General features: G+C 37.4%; 1 protein-coding gene across 2 annotated transcripts in view; it reads left to right on the top strand.

The window, feature by feature from the left end:
* The window catches only part of bmal1a (basic helix-loop-helix ARNT like 1a), a 52,236-nt gene that overhangs the window by 12,685 nt on the left and 16,364 nt on the right, over nucleotides 1-23,187 (top strand). Inside the window, exons 2-10 of one of the 2 annotated variants that reach the window (XM_055009200.1) lie at nucleotides 6,507-6,655; nucleotides 10,088-10,151; nucleotides 14,986-15,112; nucleotides 15,386-15,406; nucleotides 15,561-15,593; nucleotides 17,354-17,383; nucleotides 18,994-19,151; nucleotides 22,119-22,198; nucleotides 22,377-22,469. In XM_055009200.1, the coding sequence (XP_054865175.1) occupies nucleotides 10,106-10,151; nucleotides 14,986-15,112; nucleotides 15,386-15,406; nucleotides 15,561-15,593; nucleotides 17,354-17,383; nucleotides 18,994-19,151; nucleotides 22,119-22,198; nucleotides 22,377-22,469 (588 nt within the window). In that variant the 5' untranslated portion in view covers nucleotides 6,507-6,655; nucleotides 10,088-10,105. The remainder of the gene's footprint in view (nucleotides 1-6,506; nucleotides 6,656-10,087; nucleotides 10,152-14,985; nucleotides 15,113-15,385; nucleotides 15,407-15,560; nucleotides 15,594-17,353; nucleotides 17,384-18,993; nucleotides 19,152-22,118; nucleotides 22,199-22,376; nucleotides 22,470-23,187) is intronic. The other variant, XM_055009201.1, reaches the window with a different exon arrangement.

Genomic DNA, 23,187 nt, shown 5'->3' with positions numbered 1-23,187 from the left:
TTTGGAAAAAGAGTGCAAGAGTTTTGAAAACTGTGTGTAAACCATGAATAGTGTCCAAAATTTAGACATCAGTCCTATTTTTGAGAAATGTGTGCAGTCGGTGGCTGAGTGCAGTGAATGGAATTTAGTGTCTTATCAACTGAGAAAAACTGTTAAAGAGAAAGTTTGACTGAGCTGCCATGTTGGTCCAGCGCATACACATTTCATACAGACTCGGTAGTCCGTTTTTAAGTCATGTTACTAACAGACAGACAGACAGACAGACCCACCCACCAATCCACTGATCCACCCACCAATCCACTGATCCACCCACCCCGCTCGTCACATGACTCCGCTGCGTTCCTCGGTGCAGTAATGCGGGCATGAAGGACGGTCGTCAGACATTTAGATCCACAACTAAATGTAATCCTCCACCTCTCCAACAGGTTTAATGAAATCCAGTCTGGTAGTTGGGTTTTTTTGCATAATAAAAACACATTCACGAAGAATTAATTCCCTAAATCTGGATGCAGAGTTGCAGCAACGTGATGCAATGAAGTTGTGAGTTCGGTTTGAAAGCAGCTGACCTGAAAAATGAACAGAAACTGAGTTTTGTGATTGGTTCCGTTCCTGGTTAAAACCGGTAAATTCTGTCGCTTGTGCTTTTTGAAAACTGCTTTTCTTCGTCCTTTCTAAGCTGTCTCACCTGTTCAAGCACCACAGGTGTTCCACCCTCATGTTGCAGCAACACGCTGACCTCCCTCTGATGACCTCCTTAGACTGGAATAATTCCAGCACAGCTCCGCCCAGGTTCAGGTTTTATCACACCAAATGACGGAGAACACCTGTGATGCAGGTGATCGGGGCAAAGTCGGCTAAATTTAGACCCGTTTTCCATTTTAAAGGATCCCACAGTGACCTGAACACTGATAGACACTTCAGATTGAAGCTTGAATCAAATTTACCTCGGAAAGTTTGGATTTTAAATGATTTCCATCATGTTTTGTTCTGTATTTCCTTCAATATCTGACTCTGAACAGAGCACCTTAACAGGCTGAGCTACAAACAAAGACCGCTTCGTCATCGTGTACATTTGAGAAGAGAGTTAGCATTTTAAGCACATTTTCATCTGTTGTGCTGTTTTTATTTTTAAGTAATGGCCGCTTCGTCATTATGTGTATTTTACATATAAATTAAACTTTTCTAGTCACGTCATGGTTTACGAGGCCGTTGTGACTCAAAGCAAACACTCCCTAACCGAAGCACTTGCGTCTAATCCCTGAATACTCACAGCATTTGACACACATTTACCGAGAACAGAAACAACAGATCCACATCATTGCATCATTCCAGTAACAACCCAGATTAATCAGGTTCTTAAATGCAGGTTAATTGGACTTTTAGTCAGCTGTTTCGGTGTTTTATTGTTGATTTCTGGTGTGCAGAGCTGCACCCAGTCGCTTGTCTCTGGTCATGCTTGGTGCTGAAACCTCCATGAAGTCCTGAGTGAACCGAGGCGTTAGTGCAGCTGAAATGTTCTGCAGATTGAGCTGAGAAAACGCTCAGTTCAGCTCCAGCGTGAATCAGTAGCTCCGGTATGTGTTCAGACTTCCTCATGGCACTCGGGTTTGTTTCACGCTGGAACCAGTTTAGTGTTTTTTTTACCAGCTGATGAACGTGTTTGGTGTTCGGCAGGTTGTGTGCGTCACTTCATCCTTTCTTTTTTACTGAAAACAGTGAAAATGCTGAGTTGAAGGTTAAATTATAGACTGTGAAACCAAAACACTGAGCAAACAATTGAACTGGGTTTATTATTATCAATTAAGTTTCATCTTTTCATTACACACTTAGTGCAGCTTTTAAGAAAGTTGATTAAACTCGACTGTTACGTTTAATTTAACATCTTTAAACTAATTATTACTGTGACTGATAGATAGATAGACCTTTATTGTCCCCAAGGGGATATTCATTGTCACAGGCACTGTCAGGTACATAAAAGAAAATACACATATCATGAACAGTTAGACACAGGAGAACACACATGCTGGTGAGAGATGGATGGGAGACACACACACAGGTGATTAAGAGCAGCAATGGCGGAGTAAAGCTTTTGCTGCACCCCTTTCCACCTAAAGCTTGTTTTATGCTTACCACGTCCGCGAGGTCCGTGCGGCTCCGTATGGAAAAATTATGTCATTTTCGCACCCACGCCCCCTCCAGCGGCCTTTCCATGCGGAAAATTTCCGCTCCGCGCACCTCCACATTTTTCTAACCAACGTGGACGGAGCCGCACGGAAAAACATGGCGGAGGGCCAGGACCTACTCGTAGCTGAAGTCTAGAAATACGAGCACTTATACGATTCATCACACAGAGATCACCGTGGTTACCGGGTTATGAACTATTCATGGTGTGAAATTGAAACTAACTGCTGAAATGCTTTTATTCGGTAAAATGCCATGTTGTAAGTGGTGTAAACCATGGCAAACTTCTTCTTCTCTAGTTTAGTACCAGAGTAGACCAGGTAGACGTGTGTTTGAGCTACACTGCCCCCTGCAGTTTGGAAGCAGACGCCGCACGGAGTATAAATGCACACACATTCTCTCGGATTTCCATGCAGCTGATTTCCGTGTGGCTCGTTTGTGCGGAAAGTATATTCCAGCCTTAAGAGTCCTGTATCTCCAGCCAGAGGGCGGTAGGGAGAAGTGGCTGTGGAGGGGATGGTCCGGGTCCCTGCTGACTGTCCGAGTCATGCGTGTCACAGCTCTATTGTTGAGATGGGAGAGGTCCATGGTGGGCAGATTAATAATTTTGTATGCTATATGTGTAATCTTAGTGAGTCTATTTCTGTTGGAGATGGAGAGCATGTTGAAGTAGCAGGGAGAGCAGTATAAGAGGATGGGTTGTATGATGCTGGTGTACAATAGTAACAGGAGGTGTGGGGTGACAGAGAGGGCACAGAGCTTACGGAGGATGTGGAGTCTTTGTTGGGAGCGTTTATGGATGTCAGAAACGTGGTGTTCAAAGCTAAGTTTATTGTCAAGTGTGAGTCCGAGGTATTTAAAATGATGAACACGTTCTACGGTTTCGCCATGGATGGTAGTAGGAGCCAGGTCCGGGGTGCTTGAGTGGGTGTGGATGAGTAGCTCCTTGGTTTTGGCCACATTCAGTTCCAGGTAGTTCCACGTAGCACCACCTGGTGAAGTGGGTGACAGATTGTTGGTAGGCAGTGATGGAGTTATTATCTGTGAGCAGTGTGAGAATGGCAGTGTCATCAGAGTATTTGAAATATGTGGTGATGGGTGAGGTGCTGGTGCAGTCATTTGTATAGAGGGTGTAGAAGAAGGGGCTGAGCACACACCCCTGGGGGGCGCCGGTGTTGGTGATTAAGGTGGATGAGATTACTGAGCCCACTCTGACGGCCTGTGGTCTGTTGCTGACTGAAGAGTAAATACAGCAGGTCCTTGGTTTACGACGTCTTCGTCCTACAGCGTTTCGTGGTCACGTCATCACCTCCCGTAAATTTCTTAACCCTCCCGTTTTCAGTTCCAGGCACCAAAAAATATTGTTTCCTTGTCTGAAAAAAATGCAAAAATTCGGCAAAAAAATTCCCCAAATTTCTGAAAATTTGGAAAACCTTCAGGAAGAAAAAAGCAAAGAAGGCTAATTTTGATTGGTTGTACCTTTTCTATTTTAAATGACAGCTTTACAATTCATCTTTCAGTTGAGATTTTCAATCTAACCCGTGGCACCAAAATACAGCTTCAGTGTTTGTAAAATAGGACTTTTAATGCATTATATGACTTCTATCAGCAAGACAAATGACAAAGTGTGTTTCCTTCCTGCTGAAACTAGATAGTCGTTCTTCCTTTGTGCAGAAATTAACAAATTTTCAGTAAATCTAGCTTTTAAAATCAGTAATTTTATCCCAGTCTGTGGTTCATCATTAAATAACCTCTTTTTAAGAGATGCCGTCTTTACAAAACATCTATTTAATCTCCCCTTATCAGTCTTTTTCTTTGGTAGTACTAGTAAATGTTGTTTTTTCCCCGTCTTTTTCCACCTTTTCCGATGTGTTTGGAGGATTTGGCCGCTGCCCGGCTGCCTGGATGTTTCCCTGCTTCCAGATCAGGCTTTCTGGCTGCTTCCCGACCGTCTGAGTGGGTGTTAAGTGTAAAACAGGGAACGTTGCTGAATGGCTTGCTGACTCACTGGCCAAGTAGAAGTAGGTGGTGGATGGAAATTGAGGCTGGCTGGTTTGAGACCGTAGAGACTGGCTGACCCACTTTCCTCTCCAGCACCAGTTCCTTTCAGCATTCAGTCATGACATAGTGGTTTTCCCCTCCTAGCCTGAAGCTTTGTCCCAGTAAAAGAGCTCATGAAGCTTGTCCTGACCTACTACTCTTTGAATTTTTGCTGTCACTGCGCATTAAACACTGAGACGGGCCACCAAAGTGTTTTATCTAAACTGTAACAGCCGTCAGTCACAGTTTTTTAATCAGGGATGTTCAGTTTGATGTTCCTAAGAATCCCCTACCTGAAATTTTTAGTAAAGGTTTTGGTTGTAAACTAGAGTTGTTAATGATTATTAGTTTTTTACTGGCTAAAGAAGAAGGTCATGCATGTCAGCAGCATGAAGTAGATGCATTACTGTCTTTATTTAAATGTGAAATAAACACAAAATACTCAGTGAACAAATGTCATCTCCGTATTGATTAGAAATAATTAATGATTGGTACAATTTTGGTCATGGTCCCCTAATATTTATACAGTTCAGCTCATTTAAAAGGAGCAACATGTAGTTTGATCAAACTGCTCCAAATATGAAGCTAATTTAGTCAAATTAAATGGCTCTTATGGAGTAAAACTAACATACTCGGTGTGCTAATGGTAATCATTAGTCAAATAATTTGATTAAAGATATGTTAACCGGTAAGGCAGAAGAAGAAGAAGGTCCTGATGTCAGTAGATGCCAATCAGCTGTAGTTCCTGGTTGTTCCAGCAGGTGGAGGGTCTACCTGTTTAATCCTGTAGAGACCAGAGGAGGTTAAAGCAGAGAGCATTGTGGGAGTTTAGGAGCAGCGGGCACCATGACAAAGACTAATGAGGAGGTTCATGACCTCCGACCAGAATTCAAGTTCTCATCACAATCCAAAGTCTGCTTCATAAAAGTCGCATGATTGTTGATGCTGCCAATTATTGACTAATAAAATTTCTATAAAATTTGCGTCCCTATCACTAACTGGTGTAACACAACGTTTTTTCACACACACTACAACTAGATTTGAAGAGATCCTTCTGCCTGACTTTCCTTTGCAGATAGACGACACTCCACAAGAGACTGACTAATTTTCACAATAAATCATTTTGGAAACTATAACTCGTCATATAGCTGCTACGGAGTCGTCCGTCCGTCTGATTGGCTGTTTGCTTAAACCTGCTCCTGAACAGCAATCATCCAATCATAGCATGTCGAGCGCTGGACTCCTCTTCGGGTCCAGGTAGTTGTGTGTCTTTGGGTATCAAAGAGGGAGTTTTTTTTTTTTTGTCGTCTTTCAGAAACCTAAACCTATGTATCAGAAATGCACTAAACAATGTTTTTGTCTGTCCTACTTTAGCTAACTAGCTAGCAACCAGAAGTAGGGCTGAACAATTTGGGCAAATTATCTTTGATTACCGTTTGATTTGTGATATAATTTGCTTCTTCCGTTCCAGATTCACTGTGTAACAGATTTAAAACATGTGATGGAGCTTCACCACATGAGATCTCAGAGAATTTCTAAAACCACTGATAAACACTTTAAGCCCTGGATCAGACATGCTGCATCCTAAACAGTTTTCTTTGCCAGTTACTGATTGCATTTCTTCAAATCCAAACTGGAAATTGAGAGTTTGTAGTTTTGCTGTCGTCAATCAAATAAATTGTTCTTTTATTCAACCAATTTATTTTTTTGGTTAGAACTTGGTTAGTTCTCCAACATTCAGGCACTTTTTCCAATTCAAGAAAATGTAAACAAACGCTAAATCAGTTTTGAACGGAACTTTAGAGGCCTTGATGAACCTGTTTTTTAATGAATTTCAGAGTTTAAAAGAGTTTATCCGGACAGGGTGGAGCCGAGCTTCACAGAAACACAGATTAGAATGAACAGAAGACTTTCCCCTATTGTTAGCTGGATAGTTAGCTTCATTATCTTGTTAGCTTACCACCTAGCTCACCATCTAACAACATACGACCACTTTATAGTCTTTAGATGGTGTATTTTAAAGGGCCGCGGTGAACCAAAGATACTCTTGATGGACTGAAATGATGAACTGATTCCACCACTGCACTGATCTCCCTCTACATGCTAGTCTAATTAGCCTAAATGAATGCTAAATTAGCATAACAGCTGCACGTATTCATGTGATTTCTGAAAATAGAACTATATCAAGTGGTTTATTTATCAGCTCCGTGTTCGTTTGTCTTCGTTTAATTCTGATTCCATTTGTAGATTTGTGAACGATCTGTTTTCATCTCGTCTCTCTGCAGGTAGACGGATCGCACCATCTGCTGAAGGATCAGATCTTATCAAACCGGATGAAAGTAGGTCAGGCTGAACCAAACCAGACCCAGACCGGACCAGACTGATCCGAACCACACCGGGCCCGTCCTGAGGCCTGATCCAGTTTCCTATCTAGGTAAGAACAGCCCGGCTTTCAGAGGTGAACGTTTGGATCATCCTGAATGATGAGCTGCAGAGTCGAATACGATAACAGGAAACACTTACATCCACTTCAGTACGTTACATGGAAATAAAAGACTGCAAACATGGAATGATCTTTCTGGGACGGGTTTGTCCCATTGCAGTAGGACGGGCAGGGTTCATAAAGTAATACAGAACAGAAAAGCTTTATTGAAAAATATAGTACAAAATACACCATAAAATGTAAATATACTACAATTAAAAAGGTACCAATGTGGAAAATACACCATAAAGTGTAAATATACTACGATAAAACAGTACCACAGTGAAAAATAGACCATAAAGTATAAATATACTACGATTAAAACAGTATTAAAGTGAAAAATACACTATAAATTGTCAAATGTTACATTTAAAAATGCAGAAATACCCACCGGATCTCCATCTTCTCATCATCAAAGTTTGTTTGTAATTCTTGCTGCTGTTCCAACTTACAGACATGACAAAGTGCAGAGCTTAATGCTGACTCCTCCACAAGACTCTAAAGAGGCGAATATTTGCTAGAAATCCAGGAAGTAGTGGGATGATAATATATGTCAAAAAAATTAGGAAGAAGTTGGACATTTGTTGTCCTCAATAACTTGTTTTGTTTTACTTTATTCCTCCTAGACCAGCTGTTTGAATACAAGTTAGAGATTAAAGTGTCTTTATTAAAGCGACAAACAATTTATAAAGACGCCATTTTTGCAGCGTTTTCTATATTTTCTCAGCCCTTCATCAAAACATCGATCATGTATGTTCAAAATCGATGTTTAAAATATTACAGAGATAATAACTCAGATAAAAATGACTTGATTTAAGGTAAATCTGACATTAGAGCTCCTGATTTCATTCTTCTCAATCTAAGTTTGGTCTGAGGGGAGACTAGAAGCTTCTCTGAGTGCTAGTTAGCCTAGTTAGCTTCTACAGAGTATAGTGTTCATTAGCATATGACGATAGATGCTAGTTAGCTTCTACAGAGTTACAGTGTTCATTAGCAGATGAAGATAGATGCTAGTTAGCTTCTACAGAGTTACAGTGTTCATTAGCAGATGAAGATAGATGCTAGTTAGCTCCTACAGAGTAGTGTTCATTAGCAGATGACGATAGATGCTAGTTAGCTTCTACAGTTACAGTGTTCATTAGCAATTGAAGATAGATGCTAGTTAGCTTCTTCAGAGTATAGTGTTCATTAGCAGATGACGATAGATGCTAGTTAGCTTCTACAGAGTATGGTGTTCATAAGCAAATGAAGATAGATGCTAGTTAGCTTCTACAGAGTTATAGTGTTCATTAGCAGATGACGATAGATGCTAATTAGCTTCTACAGAGTTATAGTGTTCATTAGCAGATGATGATAGATGCTAGTTAGCTTCTACAGAGTCTTGTGTTCATTAGCAGATGCAGATAGATGCTAGTTAGCTTCTACAGAGTTATAGTGTTCATTAGCAGATGACGATGGATGCTAGTTAGCTTCTACAAAGTTACAGGTTTTCATTAGCAGATGACGATAGATGCTAGTTAGCTTCTACAGAGTATAGTGTCCATTAGCAGATGAAGATAGATGCTAGTTAGCTTTTACAGAGTTAGTGTTCATTAGCAAATGACGATAGATGCTAGTTAGCTTCTACAGAGTATAGTGTTCATTAGCAGATGAAGATAGATGCTAGTTAGCTTCTACAGAGTTATAGTGTTCATTAGCAGATGACGATAGATGCTAGTTAGCTTCTACAGAGTTATAGTGTTCATTAGCAGATGAAGATAGATGCTAGTTAGCTTCTACAGAGTATAGTGTTCATTAGCAGATGCAGATAGATGCTAGTTAGCTTCTACAGAGTTATAGTGTTCATTAGCAGATGACGATGGATGCTAGTTAGCTTCTACAGAGTTACAGGTGTTCATTAGCAAATGACGATAGATGCTAGTTAGCTTCTACAGAGTATAGTGTCCATTAGCAGATGCAGATAGATGCTAGTTAGCTTCTACAGAGTTAGTGTTCATTAGCAAATGACGATAGATGCTAGTTAGCTTCTACAGAGTATAGTGTTCATTAGCAGATGAAGATAGATGCTAGTTAGCTTCTACAGAGTTATAGTGTTCATTAGCAGATGACGATAGATGCTAGTTAGCTTCTACAGAGTTATAGTGTTCATTAGCAGATGAAGATAGATGCTAGTTAGCTTCTACAGAGTATAGTGTTCATTAGCAGATGAAGATAGATGCTAGTTAGCTTCTACAGAGTTATAGTGTTCATTAGCAGATGAAGATAGATGCTAGTTAGCTTCTACAGAGTATAGTGTTCATTAGCAGATGAAGATAGATGCTAGTTAGCTTCTACAGAGTTATATTGTTCATTAGCAGATGACGATAGATGCTAGTTAGCTTCTACAGAGTATAGTGTTCATTAGCAGATGAAGATAGATGCTAGTTAGCTTCTACAGAGTTATAGTGTTCATTAGCAGATGAAGATAGATGCTAGTTAGCTGTAGCGGATTATTTTAAAAACAAAACCAAGGAGTCGTCTGGTGGAGGAAATACATTCAAATAGATCGATTAATGCAGTAATAGGGCTGCAAAATGAAACAAAGATTAACCACAATCATGGTTTTAGCCTCCTGCTGTTATATAAAAAAGATCGACTGCGATGTTTACACTTAAAAATATGCTCTACTCCAAAAAAAAAAACCCCACACATCGCTCCCTTTCCTTTCAGACATATCTGACATTATAACACCATTTTTCACTCTTTTTCAAGTAACTTTTGCTCAACCTGAGAGCGTCTAGCGGCATCTACAGCAGCCTGCACTGTGAGGCGTTTAACGAACATCGGTAAATTCTGCTGTCGATAAGTTGTTGATAAGTTTCCTCTCAGTGCTAACAGTGTGAAACGTTTTCATTCTTGGTCCTGATTTGCTGCCACATCACAGCTAATACAGCAAAACTTTACAAACTGGTTTGTCTGTTGGTCAGTTTCATCTTTATTTAGATATTTTTAGCTTCAGTCGAGCTGGTTCTACTTAATTTACTTCTAGGAGTAAACCTGATAGTTTGCATTGACTCTGGAAGTGCATAAAAGTTGGTCCGCAGGTAAATTTAACTCCTCCTGTGGGTGTAAATGAATAAATGGCCCCAGCCTCCTATGTGTGTCATCATGTAAGTGATATGATTCAGCCTACGTGTCTGAGGAACACCAGCTGTGACATACGCTTTATTTCTATACATGCGAGACAATAGGAGCTTCCTGTTTTTCTGCCGCCACGCTGACCTAGATGGAGGGATGTTTTGCCGTTTGTGTCCCGGCAACTGTAGCTGTGTTTTCTCTCAGTGTTTTGGATTTTTTCACACAGCGTCAGAATCACTCTCGTTTTGTTTTGGGGTTTTTTCACAGTTGAGGGCTCGAGAGTGGATGGAAGGAAATGATTTTAACACTGAGGCTGTGATGAACATCTGTGGTGAGTAAAGTTCTGCCAAAACACTCCTCTGGGCTTAAATTGTACTTTCTCAAAAAGTACAATGTAAGATGACAAACATCTCACTTGTGGATCTATAACTGTACAAGCCATGAAATAAAAAAAGAGACTGTAATAGCTGAAATAAAATACAGTCTTTGGTCCACATTTCACCATCTTTAGAGGCACTGATGTCAGTAGAATCTGATGTGTGGCAAATATGACCAGACAAGGTTCCAGTATTTACATATTTTGACCCGAGTCTCCTTAAAATGACTCATAATTGCCCAAAATGTCTCATAATTTTCTGAAATGATTTGAAATATGTCTAAAGTGACTTAAAATTCTGAAAAAAAGGACCCAAAATATCAAAAATGTGTCCAAAATGACCCAAAATTGTTCAAAAATTACATAAAATTTGTCCAAAATGACTGAAATTTTGTCCAAAATGACTGGAATTTTGTTCAAAATGACTCAAAAATGATTTAAAAATGACCTAAACATATCTAAAATTGACTTAAAATTGTCCAAAATGACTGAAAATGACCCCCAGTAACTCTAAAATCTCTAAAACTTGTCCAGAAATGACTTAAAATAGTGCAAATTAACAATAATGAAGAATTATTTGTCCTTTAAAATGGAAAAAAGTCTAAAACCTCCAATCCAAGCTGGTCTAGTGTCTTCATAAAGTTTCTCTAAGTGTATATCTATGGATGGATCCATATTTCTACTAAAATCCAGTCTTTGGTCCACATTTCTCCAACTGTTGAGGCTCTAACATCGGTAAAATCTGATGGGTTAAAGTTTGACCAGACAAGGTTCCATTTTTTTAGATTTTGAGTTGTCCAAAATGACTAAAAGTTGTCCAAACTGTTCTTTAAAAACGGACTTGAATGACTCAGAATGTGTTCAAACTGACTTCCATTTGTCTAGACACACTCAAACTTGACTAAAGTCTCTTAAAACTTGTCCGAAACAACTCAAAATGTGTCTAGAAGGTTTTAGAATTTGTGCAAGAAGACTTACTGTGTCTACAATGACCCGCAGTTTGACCAAAATGACTTTAAAATTGTCTAAAATGCCTAAAAATGGTCCAAATAACAGAAACAAGTCATTGTTGGCCTTTGAAAATGGAGAAACGTGTCAAAATTTCCAATCCAGGTTGGTCCTGTGTCCCAGAAACGTCTCTGGACTTTGAGAGATGGTGAACATATTTCACGTTTTATCTGAAGCTGAACTGGTCTGATTGGTCGAGAAGAGTCCAAGTTTTTATTTTCTGTAGCTTCTGTGCTGCAGCGTCCACATCATGGCTGCAAAAATCACCTGAACTGGCCAAAACCATTCAACACACAGCCCTGCAGTCAGTCAAACTTTATTTATATAAATGAGACGCGACACTAACTAAACTTTATTTATATAATGAGAAGCAACACTAATTAAGCTTTATTTATACAGATTAGAAGGAACACAAATTAAACTTTATTTATACAGATTAGAAGGAACACAAATTAAACTTTATTTATACAAATTAGAAGCAACACAAATTAAACTTTATTTATACAAATGAGAAGCAACACAAATTAAACTTTATATAAAAGAGAAGCAACACAAAGTGCTTCACAGATAGAAGGAAAAAAATGCAATAAAACAACACAAACATCTATAAATGAAGAACTCAGTAAAACAGGGACAGAGAATGTGAAATAAGGCTAATGCATTAAATTAAATGAAATGTATATTAATAAAATATAAATAGATCAGAGGAGGGCTAAGTAGAAGTCAGAATTCATAGAAACACAATAAGAAAATAATAAAAAATGAAGTAATAAACATGAACGAATTTTAAAAACAGCAGAGTAAATGATGTTCTACTCCTGAAATATAAAAGATATAAAAGCATTTAAAAATGTAAAATATTAAATGTCTTATTAAAATATAATATAAGAATAGAATAAGAAAATTCTAAAAAATTAAGTAATAAACTATTCATTGAACACAAATATGAATTAATTTAAAAAACAGTATCATTCACTTTCTGCTTCTGGACAAATATTAAAAAAAATATAAATACAAAAAAATGTAAAATATGAACTCTTATTAAAATGTCGATGGATGAAGGGCAAAATAGAAGTCAAAATTCATAAAAACTGAATAAAAAATCATTTTTAAAAAATTGACTAAAATACATGAATAAATAAATAAAATAAATAAATATGGAAAAAAGAGGAAACATCAAATGAGATAAAAATTAGAATAAATAAATAAATTAGTAAAATGATGTATTGTTAAAATATAAATAGATTTATAGGACCAAATAGAAGTCAAAATTCATAAAAAAAAAAAATGGACTAAAATATGTAAATAACTGAATAAATTCAGAAATCAGTTAATAAAATAAATTCTAAGAATAGTAATAAATTAGATTTATCAGTTTATTTAAATATTTTTTATTTCCTGGTTTAGCTGCACATCAGAATAAACATTCAAGAACTGACAGAAAGGAGAAAACTGGATGATTTTATTAGTTTTTATGCTGATAAATGGTGTAATTTTAATCATTATTAAAACAAATACAATTTTAGAAAATATACTATTTAAACCTGGTGGTGAATTTTAATGTTTGATTTTTTGTTTTTGCTTTGAGGTTTCTGGAAATGAAATGATAAAAATAAAATAATAAATTATGCACTGAATAGACTCAAATATGTAAATAAGAGTAATAAGAATAATAAATCAAATCATTCCAATCAGTCAAAAACACTTTTTTAACCTTTTTTTTAAAAAATTAAATGTATTAAATGAAATGTGAATGTGTCCTTCTATTTATTAACTATTTCTACTTTTTCTCCAGACTCCATATGAGTCTGGATGATAAAGATGTTCCTCTAGAGCTACCTCCAGATAGTTCCTCAGAGACTCTTTTATCGTGTCGTCGGTTCAGACGTGACTAATCCTGCAGATGCTTTTAGTCAGAGCTTTATTTGCATCCTTCAGCCCTCCGTTACACTCAGTCTGCTTTATTCAGGTTATATCTGAATATATCTGAATATTTTTCTACGTCTGATTCAGTTAAAAACCATGGAGACCGATGGATTAAATATCTGCAGAAACCAAGAACATGGCTGAAAATTAGCAGAAATCCTGAATGAGGTGTGAATTTTAAGTCAGATGCAGCAGATTTATCCCCTCAGGAAGAAGAAAGCCTGGATTTCTCCCAAAAATAAACCCATAAAAGATGATGAAGGCTTTAATTCTGAAAAATCCACTTCAGCATTAGGATGTCTACACCCTTATTATTTATGATGTTGTGACTGTTTATCTAATTTTTTAAAATAACCTCTCCACATCCACCAGCCTCCTCTGTATTTACATTTAACTGATCAGCTGCTGACCACCATGTTGGAGCCCAGAATTAAACACACGTGTTCTAAACCGTACCACATGGAAGCACATGTTTACATATCAAAGAGTCTGTGGAGTTAAACTGGAAACTCCAACATGATAATAACCAATAAAACATGACGTTATTATTTAAGTCAGTGGTGGAACTATCAGAACCCAAGTCTGTGTCAGACCAGCTGATGAAGATAAAAAGATGTTTAGTGAGTTTATTAAATCTAGAACATGTGAGCACAGAGAGCTAACGGATGGAGACGGAGCTACTGGGAGTTTGATCTTCAGGCGTCGGTGCAAAATATACAAACCACCTTATTGAAGTTTGTCTGGAGGTTCTCAGTCATCAGGTTATGGTGATCGTAGGAGCTTCAGGAGAAACCATCTGGACCTTCATCCAAGGTTCTTCAATCCTAACAGACTAATGGCAAGTTACAGCTTTCATAGTCCCTCCAGGTCACAAGTCTGAAGGTCCATTAACAACCAGGACTCACCTGTGTACAGGTGTAGATGTTGTGAAACCAGAAAGTCCACCAGCAACGACAGCAATCATGGTGGTAGAGCTGCAGTTTATGCAACAAAATTTATTGATAGACCTCCTGGTTCCACAGCCATGATTGGTGTCATTGTTGGTGGACCTTCTGGTTTCACAGCTCATGATTGGTGTCATTGTTGGTGGACCTTCTGGTTTCACAGCCATGATTGGTGTCATTGTTGGTGGACCTTCTGGTTTCACAGCCGTGATTGGTGTCATTGTTGGTGGACCTTCTGGTTTCACAGCCATGATTGGTGTCATTGTTGGTGGACCTTCTGGTTTCACAGCCATGATTGGTGTCATTGTTGGTGGACCTTCTGGTTTCACAGCTCATGATTGGTGTCATTGTTGGTGGACCTTCTGGTTTCACAGCCATGATTGGTGTCATTGTTGGTGGACCTTCTGGTTTCACAGCCATGATTGGTGTCATTGTTGGTGGACCTTCTGGTTTCACAGCCATGATTGGTGTCATTGTTGGTGGACCTTCTGGTTTCACAGCCATGATTGGTGTCATTGTTGGTGGACCTTCTGGTTTCACAGCCATGATTGGTGTCATTGTGGGTGGACCTTCTGGTTTCACAGCATTCAAACCTGGAGACAGGTGAGGTCTGGTTGTTAATGTTCCTTCAGACATGTGACCCGATGTGACTATAAACACCAACAACCTGTCCAGGTGTGAATTATTGTGAAACTAGGAGGTCCACCAACAACCACCTGGACAGGTCGTTGTCTGTAACTCCTCATCAGTCAGTTAGAACCGAAGAAGAACCTTGGATGAAGGTGGAACGTCTTCAAGAACCTACCAGTTGATTTCTACTGATCACCTTACTGGAATTCTCCCCGACTCAAAGTCTCATTCAGAGAATGCGACTACAGCTGACTAACGAAGCTTCTGTCTTTGCCGTCCAGATGACCTGATGGCAGACCAAAGGATGGACATCTCGTCTACGATGACCGACTTCATGTCCCCCGGCTCCATCAGCACGCCTGGCATGGACTACACCCGCAAGCGGAAGGGCAGCACCACCGACTACCAGTAAGAAGGTTTTAGAAGCACAAAGCTGCAGACTGTCCACCTGAAATATCATGAAGATATTTCACTCATGAGATGTACAGAGAAAGAAAAAAAAATAAACAGTGAAGTTTACAGAGACATCAGAAGCTTAACAGAAACCTGCAGCATTTTTGGCCTCACTGACCTGAAACTTTAAACCGTCTTTAATAGTTCTGTCTCTAAATAATCAAAATAATCACATTCATCTCTGCCTTGCTGACTGAAAACTGATTCATTATTTGTGTTTCTTTGCAGAATTGATGGCTTCTCATTTGAGTAAGTTCAAACTCCACTCCATGTTTGTAGAAAGTTTAATCAGTCAGTCTGGATTTAACTCCATAGAATATTAAAGAGACTGAAAATCAAAGCTGCTGAACCCAGTGAACCTTTTTGTTTAAATGTCTGACATCTTCTGTGTTTTTCTCTGTAGTGACATGGACCCAGATAAAGACAAGCTGGGAAAGTAAGTCATCTGCCGATTTGATGTTCTTATTCACTGTTTTATTTCCATTTAACTTTAAGGTCCAGTTTATTATGATCAGAAAACTCACGTGTACCGTTCTGTAGGAAAGCAGAAAGCTTCAGTCTTCTGATTTATTAGAAATTCAACCTGCAGGTTTCAGTGGAGGTGAATGGAAGTTTTCTCTAATATAATAATATTTAGACTTTTAACCAGCAGATTCAGTGTCCTAACATCCAAAAATATTTAGAAAATTTATAAAATATTATTAAAATTTAAAAAATCTAAGTAGTAATAAAATATCTGAATGATGGGGGGAAAAGGACAATCGTGTACAAAAATGTTTAGAAAATATTAATGTCAAAAAAATTTACATTGTGGGGGAATATTTAGTAAATATGGGAAGAAATAGAAAACAAAATGTACTCTGTCAGAAAAAATCAAAATATTAAAAATATTCAGAAAATATCTGAATGATGGAAAAAAAATATTGGACAGTAACAATAATGTGTCAAAAATGTTAATAAAATGTTGGAAAATGTTAATAATACATATAAAAGTGTTTAGAAAATAGTTTTAAATTCCCAAAATAATTTTCAAAAGTAAAATTGCTAATAGCTATAAAATCTGATTTATTTTTGCCAATTATTTTTTTAATGAGATATTTTTAGTAAATATGTTTTATATTTTTTGAGACAATAAGACGTTTTTATTTAATATTTTTGTTTTTATATATATATATATATATATATATATATATATATATATATATATTTGTTATCTTTTAATGAGACATTTATTTTTAATGAGACGTTATTAAATATTTTTTTGATTTTTATAATTTTTTTTACGAAACAATAATTTTTTAGACATTGTTATTAAATATTTTTAATATTGTATTTATTTTTTCTAAATGGAAAATATTTTTGTAATGACATTTTTATTACATATATTGTATTTTTTAAATGAGGCAATTATTTTTAATGAGACATTTGTATTATGTTTTTTTTAATTGGACAATAATTGAACAATTAGACATTTTTATTAAATATTTGTAATATTTTATTTATTTGTTCAGGTGGTAATTAATTTTGTAATGAAACATTTTCATTAAATATTTTTCATATTTTTATGTTTTTAAATGAGACATGCAGAATAATGTGATTTTGATGAAAAAACTACATTTTTTTTATTATTATACAAAATATATTTTTTTCCTGATTGAACTGCAGAACCACCTGAAAGTCTAAAATTCTCTGATTTAATTTGTTTTTTGGGTTTGTGACTCTGATAAATGGTGTGTTTTTGGTGATATTAAATAGATTAAACTGAAATATGTGTTTTAAACCTGCTGGTGAGATTAATTTGCCTGTGATTGACTCGTCTGAACACAATCTTTTGTATAAATATTCAACCAGAACTAACCTCCAGTTCACCTCCTCTGTTAGTTTTTTTTAAGCAGACAATTTGTCAGAGCTTTTCATCTCGTTTATTGAGCCATGAGTCGTTCAGTTTCCCACCAGACTCTGTTTCTGGCCTTGGAGCCAGAGGGTTGGGTGGGGATTCTCCTCGTTGTTGTGAGGAGGTTTAACGTCACCTTCAGATTGTGAAGTCAGATAAAAGCCTGGAGCTTCACCAGCGTTGCGTAAACTGAACGAGGGCTGTTCCAGAAGCCGTGGCCTGATTCCCAAACCGCTCTGCTGACTTTTAAACCTCTGATACGTTTGTTTCCTCTCTCTAACGTTTCTCTGTTTGCTTTGCAGCGACCAGCAGGGCCGGATTAAGAATGCCAGGTACCTGCAGCGTCTCTTTACCTTGTAATCCCCGGCATGAATTAAATGCCACCCATCGGACACAGAGGCAGCTCTGTGTTCGTTCATAGAAGAAACTTTGAGGTGTGTAGAAGTGAAGGGAAGCTTCCAGTCGAGCTGCATCGACCCTCGGATGAGTTCTCCCCGTCCTGAAGGACCAAAAATGGGGTTTTTATCTGCAGAGAACGATGTTTTATGAGCTGCTAGATCAGATCTGATGATGACTGCAAGAGTTTTAGGATCTGGTCTTATAGGAGAGGCAACGGGCTGCCAGAAATGAAAGTTTTTACCTGGAGTTTATTTCAACGGTTCACTGGTGTTTGTGGGGTTTCTCTGTTTTGTTAAATTAGAGATTATGTCTTTTAAAATCACAAATAGGAAATAATTTGCAAAAAAAGCAAAACTTCTACATTCATTCATTCTACATACATACAACGCTTAATCAGAAAAAAAATCACAATTTTTACTGTATTTAAATCAGCAAAAACTATTATTTTCCAGATATTTACTGTTATTTGAAAGAAAATTTATGCATATTAAGGACTGAAAAAAGGGAAATATTTGTTTACTGTAATTTCACAGAACTTTCCTGTGAAATTATGGATAATTTGTTTTGAAATCACAGTAAAATTGTTTAAATTTTTGAAAAAGAAAACAAGCCAAAACATCCACGTCAAATATCTGTATTTTTAAAATAGTAATATGTTCTTTTACAACATTTAACAATAAAAAATACATAATTTTACTGTATTTAAATAACTGAAATATTGTTTTGCAGATACTGTTAATTCGAAAAAAATCTCTGTTAAATCACAGATAATCTGTATTAATTTACATAAATAAAAACTGTCAAACTGTAAATAATGTCCACATCAAAAATTTTTCATTTCTACAAATGGTATTTTTTTTTTGTACAATTTTTAACAATAAAAAAAATTTATCTGTACTGTATTTAAATCAGCAGTTTTTTTTTTTTTTTTACAGATATTTGCTTTTATTTGAAAGAAAAATATGTACAATAATTTTTTTTTCAAAATTTGGTATTTTATAGGACTTTTTCTATCAAATTACCGATATGCAATAAAATCATTATATGTTGATGGAAAAAAAACTGTAAATAACAATCACATCGACAATCTGTATTTTTACTAATGATATTTAGTTCTTTTTCAGTGTTTGACTATTAAATTAATCTTTTAGATAAAAAACAAACATTATTTTAAAGATATTTGTATTTTTTAAACATTGTGTATTTTAAGGTTCTCAAAAAATTTATATTTTTTTAACTGTTTTATGTCTTTCCCAGTTTTATGAAATTACAGTAATCAATATAATCAACAGTCAAAATTATAGAGAAAAAGTAGTAATTTACATCTTGACGGGTAAAGAAATGTCAGTAGTTTTACCAGAAATAAGGAGTAGTTTAACAAAAATAAAACATTTAACAGAAACGTGCCTTATGGTCACATTTTTACTGTTAATTGTTTGTGACCCCCGGATGCCAGATTCCCTGTTTTAATAAATATTTTTGATGGTGCCAGCAGCGTGATAATCATGACTTAGACGAACTGTTGATGTGTCTCCGTCCACAGAGAGGCTCACAGCCAGATCGAGAAGCGTCGCAGAGACAAGATGAACAGTTTCATCGACGAGCTGGCGTCTCTGGTTCCCACCTGTAACGCCATGTCCAGGAAACTGGACAAACTGACCGTCCTCCGGATGGCGGTGCAGCACATGAAGACGCTCAGAGGTAGGAACAGACGGAGGGGAACTGGAGGGAACTAAACGGAACCGAAGGGAACGTACCATCTGTAGAGACAGGACGGGTTCATGAATCTGTAGCCTCAAGTAATTATCCTGAAAACAAACATGTTCTGATGAGAACATATAGAATAAAGTTTAATGGTTTAAAATCCAGCACAGAAAAACTCTAATAAAACATACTGGGAACCAGTTTAAAGACTGAAACGTACTGGAGCCAGTTAAAAACTGAAACATACTGGGAGCCAGTTTAAAGACTGAAACATACTGGGAGCCAGTTTAAAGACTGAAACGTACTGGAGCCAGTTAAAGACTGAAACATACTGGGAACCAGTTTAAAGACTGAAACATACTGGGAACCAGTTAAAGACTGAAACATACTGGGAACCAGTTTAAAGACTGAAACATACTGGAGCCAGTTAAAGACTGAAACATACTGGGAGCCAGTTAAAGACTGAAACATACTGGGAGCCAGTTAAAGACTGAAACATACTGGGAGCCAGTTAAAGACTGAAACATACTGGAGCCAGTTAAAGACTGAAACATACTGGGAGCCAGTTTAAAGACTGAAACATACTGGGAACCAGTTTAAAGACTGAAACATACTGGAGCCAGTTAAAGACTGAAACATACTGGGAGCCAGTTTAAAGACTGAAACATACTGGAGCCAGTTAAAGACTGAAACATACTGGGAACCAGTTTAAAGACTGAAACATACTGGGAACCAGTTAAAGACTGAAACATACTGGGAACCAGTTTAAAGACTGAAACATACTGGAGCCAGTTAAAGACTGAAACATACTGGGAGCCAGTTAAAGACTGAAACATACTGGGAGCCAGTTAAAGACTGAAACATACTGGGAGCCAGTTTAAAGACTGAAACATACTGGGAGCCAGTTAAAGACTGAAACATACTGGGAGCCAGTTAAAGACTGAAACATACTGGGAACCAGTTAAAGACTGAAACATACTGGCAGCCAGTTTAAAGACTGAAACATACTGGGAGCCAGTTTAAAGACTGCAACATACTGGGAGCCAGTTTAAAGACTAAAACATACTGGAGCCAGTTAAAGACTGAAACATACTGGGAACCAGTTAAAGACTGAAACATACTGGAGCCAGTTAAAGACTGAAACATACTGGGAACCAGTTAAAGACTGAAACATACTGGGAACCAGTTAAAGACTAAAACATACTGGGAGCCAGTTAAAGACCGAAACATACTGGAGCCAGTTAAAGACTGAAACATACTGGGAACCAGTTAAAGACTGAAACATACTGGGAGCCAGTTAAAGACCGAAACATACTGGAGCCAGTTAAAGACTGAAACATAATGGGAACCAGTTAAAGACTGAAACATACTGGGAACCAGTTAAAGACTGAAACATACTGGAGCCAGTTAAAGACTGAAACATACTGGGAGCCAGTTAAAGACTGAAACATACTGGGAGCAAGTTTAAAGACTGCAACATACTGGGAACCAGTTAAAGACCGAAACATACTGGAGCCAGTTAAAGACTGAAACATACTGGGAACCAGTTAAAGACTGAAACATACTGGCAGCCAGTTTAAAGACTGAAACATACTGGGAGCCAGTTTAAAGACTGCAACATACTGGGAACCAGTTAAAGACTGAAACATACTGGGAGCCAGTTAAAGACTGAAACATACTGGGAGCCAGTTAAAGACTGAAACATACTGGGAACCAGTTAAAGACTGAAACATGCTGGGAGCCAGTTAAAGACTGAAACATACTGGGAACCAGTTAAAGACTGAAACATACTGGGAACCAGTTTAAAGACTGCAACATACTGGGAACCAGTTAAAGACCGAAACATACTGGAGCCAGTTAAAGACTGAAACATACTGGGAACCAGTTAAAGACTAAAACATACTGGGAACCAGTTTAAAGACTGAAACATACTGGGAACCAGTTTATAGAGGCTGAAACATACTGGGAACCAGTTTATAGAGGCTGAAACATACTGGGAACCAGTTTAAAGGCTGAAACATACTGGGAACCATTTTATAGAGGCTGAAACATACTGGGAACCAGTTTATAGAGGCTGAAACATACTGGGAACCAGTTTATAGAGGCTGAAACATACTGGGAACCAGTTTATAGAGGCTGAAACATACTGGGAACCAGTTTATAGAGGCTGAAACATACTGGGAACCAGTTTAAAGGCTGAAACATACTGGGAACCATTTTATAGAGGCTGAAACATACTGGGAACCAGTTTATAGAGGCTGAAACATACTGGGAACCAGTTTATAGAGGCTGAAACATACTGGGAACCAGTTTATAGAGGCTGAAACATACTGGGAACCAGTTTATAGAGGCTGAAACATACTGGGAACCAGTTTAAAGGCTGAAGCATACTGGGAACCATTTTATAGAGGCTGAAACATACTGGGAGCCAGTTTAAAGAAGCTGAATATTTATTGACATTTATTTAATAAAAACTAATTAAAGGTCAAGGCGTTTAATGACTTTGTTTCTGTATTTTCAAATCAATGAATTTGTTTAATTAAAATAAATTTTAAATTTTTTGCATTTTTTTTGTTGGGACTCCATTTAAAAATATCTGGGATAAATAAAAACAGCAGGTTCTGTTCTATGAGGTTTTCCTGGTTAATGAAGATATTTTGGGCAGATTCCTCATTAATGGAAGTCCATAATTATGAATGTTTTCTAATGCAGCATTATTTCTATTTGTTTTTACTTCTGTGTTGGAGAGAGAATAGTGTCAAGCGGTTCTAAATATAAAGGAACCGGAGGAGGAAATGTGGTTATGAAAGGAGAGGTTCATCAGTGACTCATTTACTGCTGATGGTGGTTCTGAGTGTGGCGCTGCAGCTGATCCACAGTAGAACATCCAGTCTGTGAAGGGTTGAGCTGTTACCTGTACAGGTGCAGTTTGAGCAGCTACAGGTGTGTTTTTACCTGTTCCAGGTGCAGCCAATCCGTACACAGAAGCAAACTACAAACCTTCCTTCCTGTCAGATGACGAACTCAAGCACTTGATACTAAGAGTGAGTCCAGAAGTCACACATTTCCACAAATATCATGTTTTTATTCAGGATTCAGTTTCCAGGTTGGAGTTTTGTGTTTATTATCACACTCTGTTACTGTAGATACACATTTTACCCGTTATTTTCAGTAAATATATGAGGAAAATGTATTTATTCCAGTGTTTTTACTCTACTACAGGCTGCTGACGGTTTCCTCTTCGTGGTCGGATGCGATCGTGGAAAAATCCTGTTTGTTTCTGAGTCGGTGTACAAGATTCTGAACTACAGTCAGGTACGCAAAAAATACCGCTGTGATTTATTGTTAAAGCTGCTGAGCATTCGAGGACCTCAAAAGGAATTTTCACAGTTTTAAATCACCAAACTAGGTCATGTATGCAGCAGAAAGCAGCAGTTCTTTAGTCATCAGAACCAAAACCAGAAGGATTCCTGATTGGTTCCCTCTGAAGCTGAAGCTCAGTTCACACAGAATCCTGGAAATATGTTGCTCAGAGTTTATGTATTTGTTATTTGGGACCCAAAATTAAGTTTTGGAAAAATATTTAAGTTGAATTTTGAGAATTTCATGCTGTCATACTGGTGAATTTTCTGGTTTCACCCCCAGAAAACATCTGAGAAGTTATTTTAATGGTTTAATAGAAACACAGGTGTGAAGCAGCTCTCAGGAACAGTGGTTCTACAACTAGATATCAGTTCAGGAATTCACAGGAAGATACACCATGATGCTTCTTATACTGTGGTGTTAGGTCTATTTATTGCATACCAGGGGTCATGGATCAATACTTGAAGAGGTCATGTTTTCTTATGCCGAAGAGGAAATGCGCGTTTCAATGGGCGTTTCAACAAGACAACGACCCCAAACACACCAGTAAGCGACTAGCATCCTGGTTCCAGACCAACAGGATTAACCTTACAGAGTGACCAGCCCAATCCCTGGACCTTAATCCAATAGGGAACTTGTTGGGTGACATTAAAAACGCCGTTTCTGAGGC

Source organism: Amphiprion ocellaris, chromosome 3, assembly GCF_022539595.1.
Source record: "Amphiprion ocellaris isolate individual 3 ecotype Okinawa chromosome 3, ASM2253959v1, whole genome shotgun sequence".
Taxonomy (NCBI): Eukaryota; Metazoa; Chordata; class Actinopteri; family Pomacentridae; genus Amphiprion; species Amphiprion ocellaris.
Note: the sequence above shows the minus strand (reverse complement) of the source record. Positions and strands in the feature narration are given on the sequence as shown.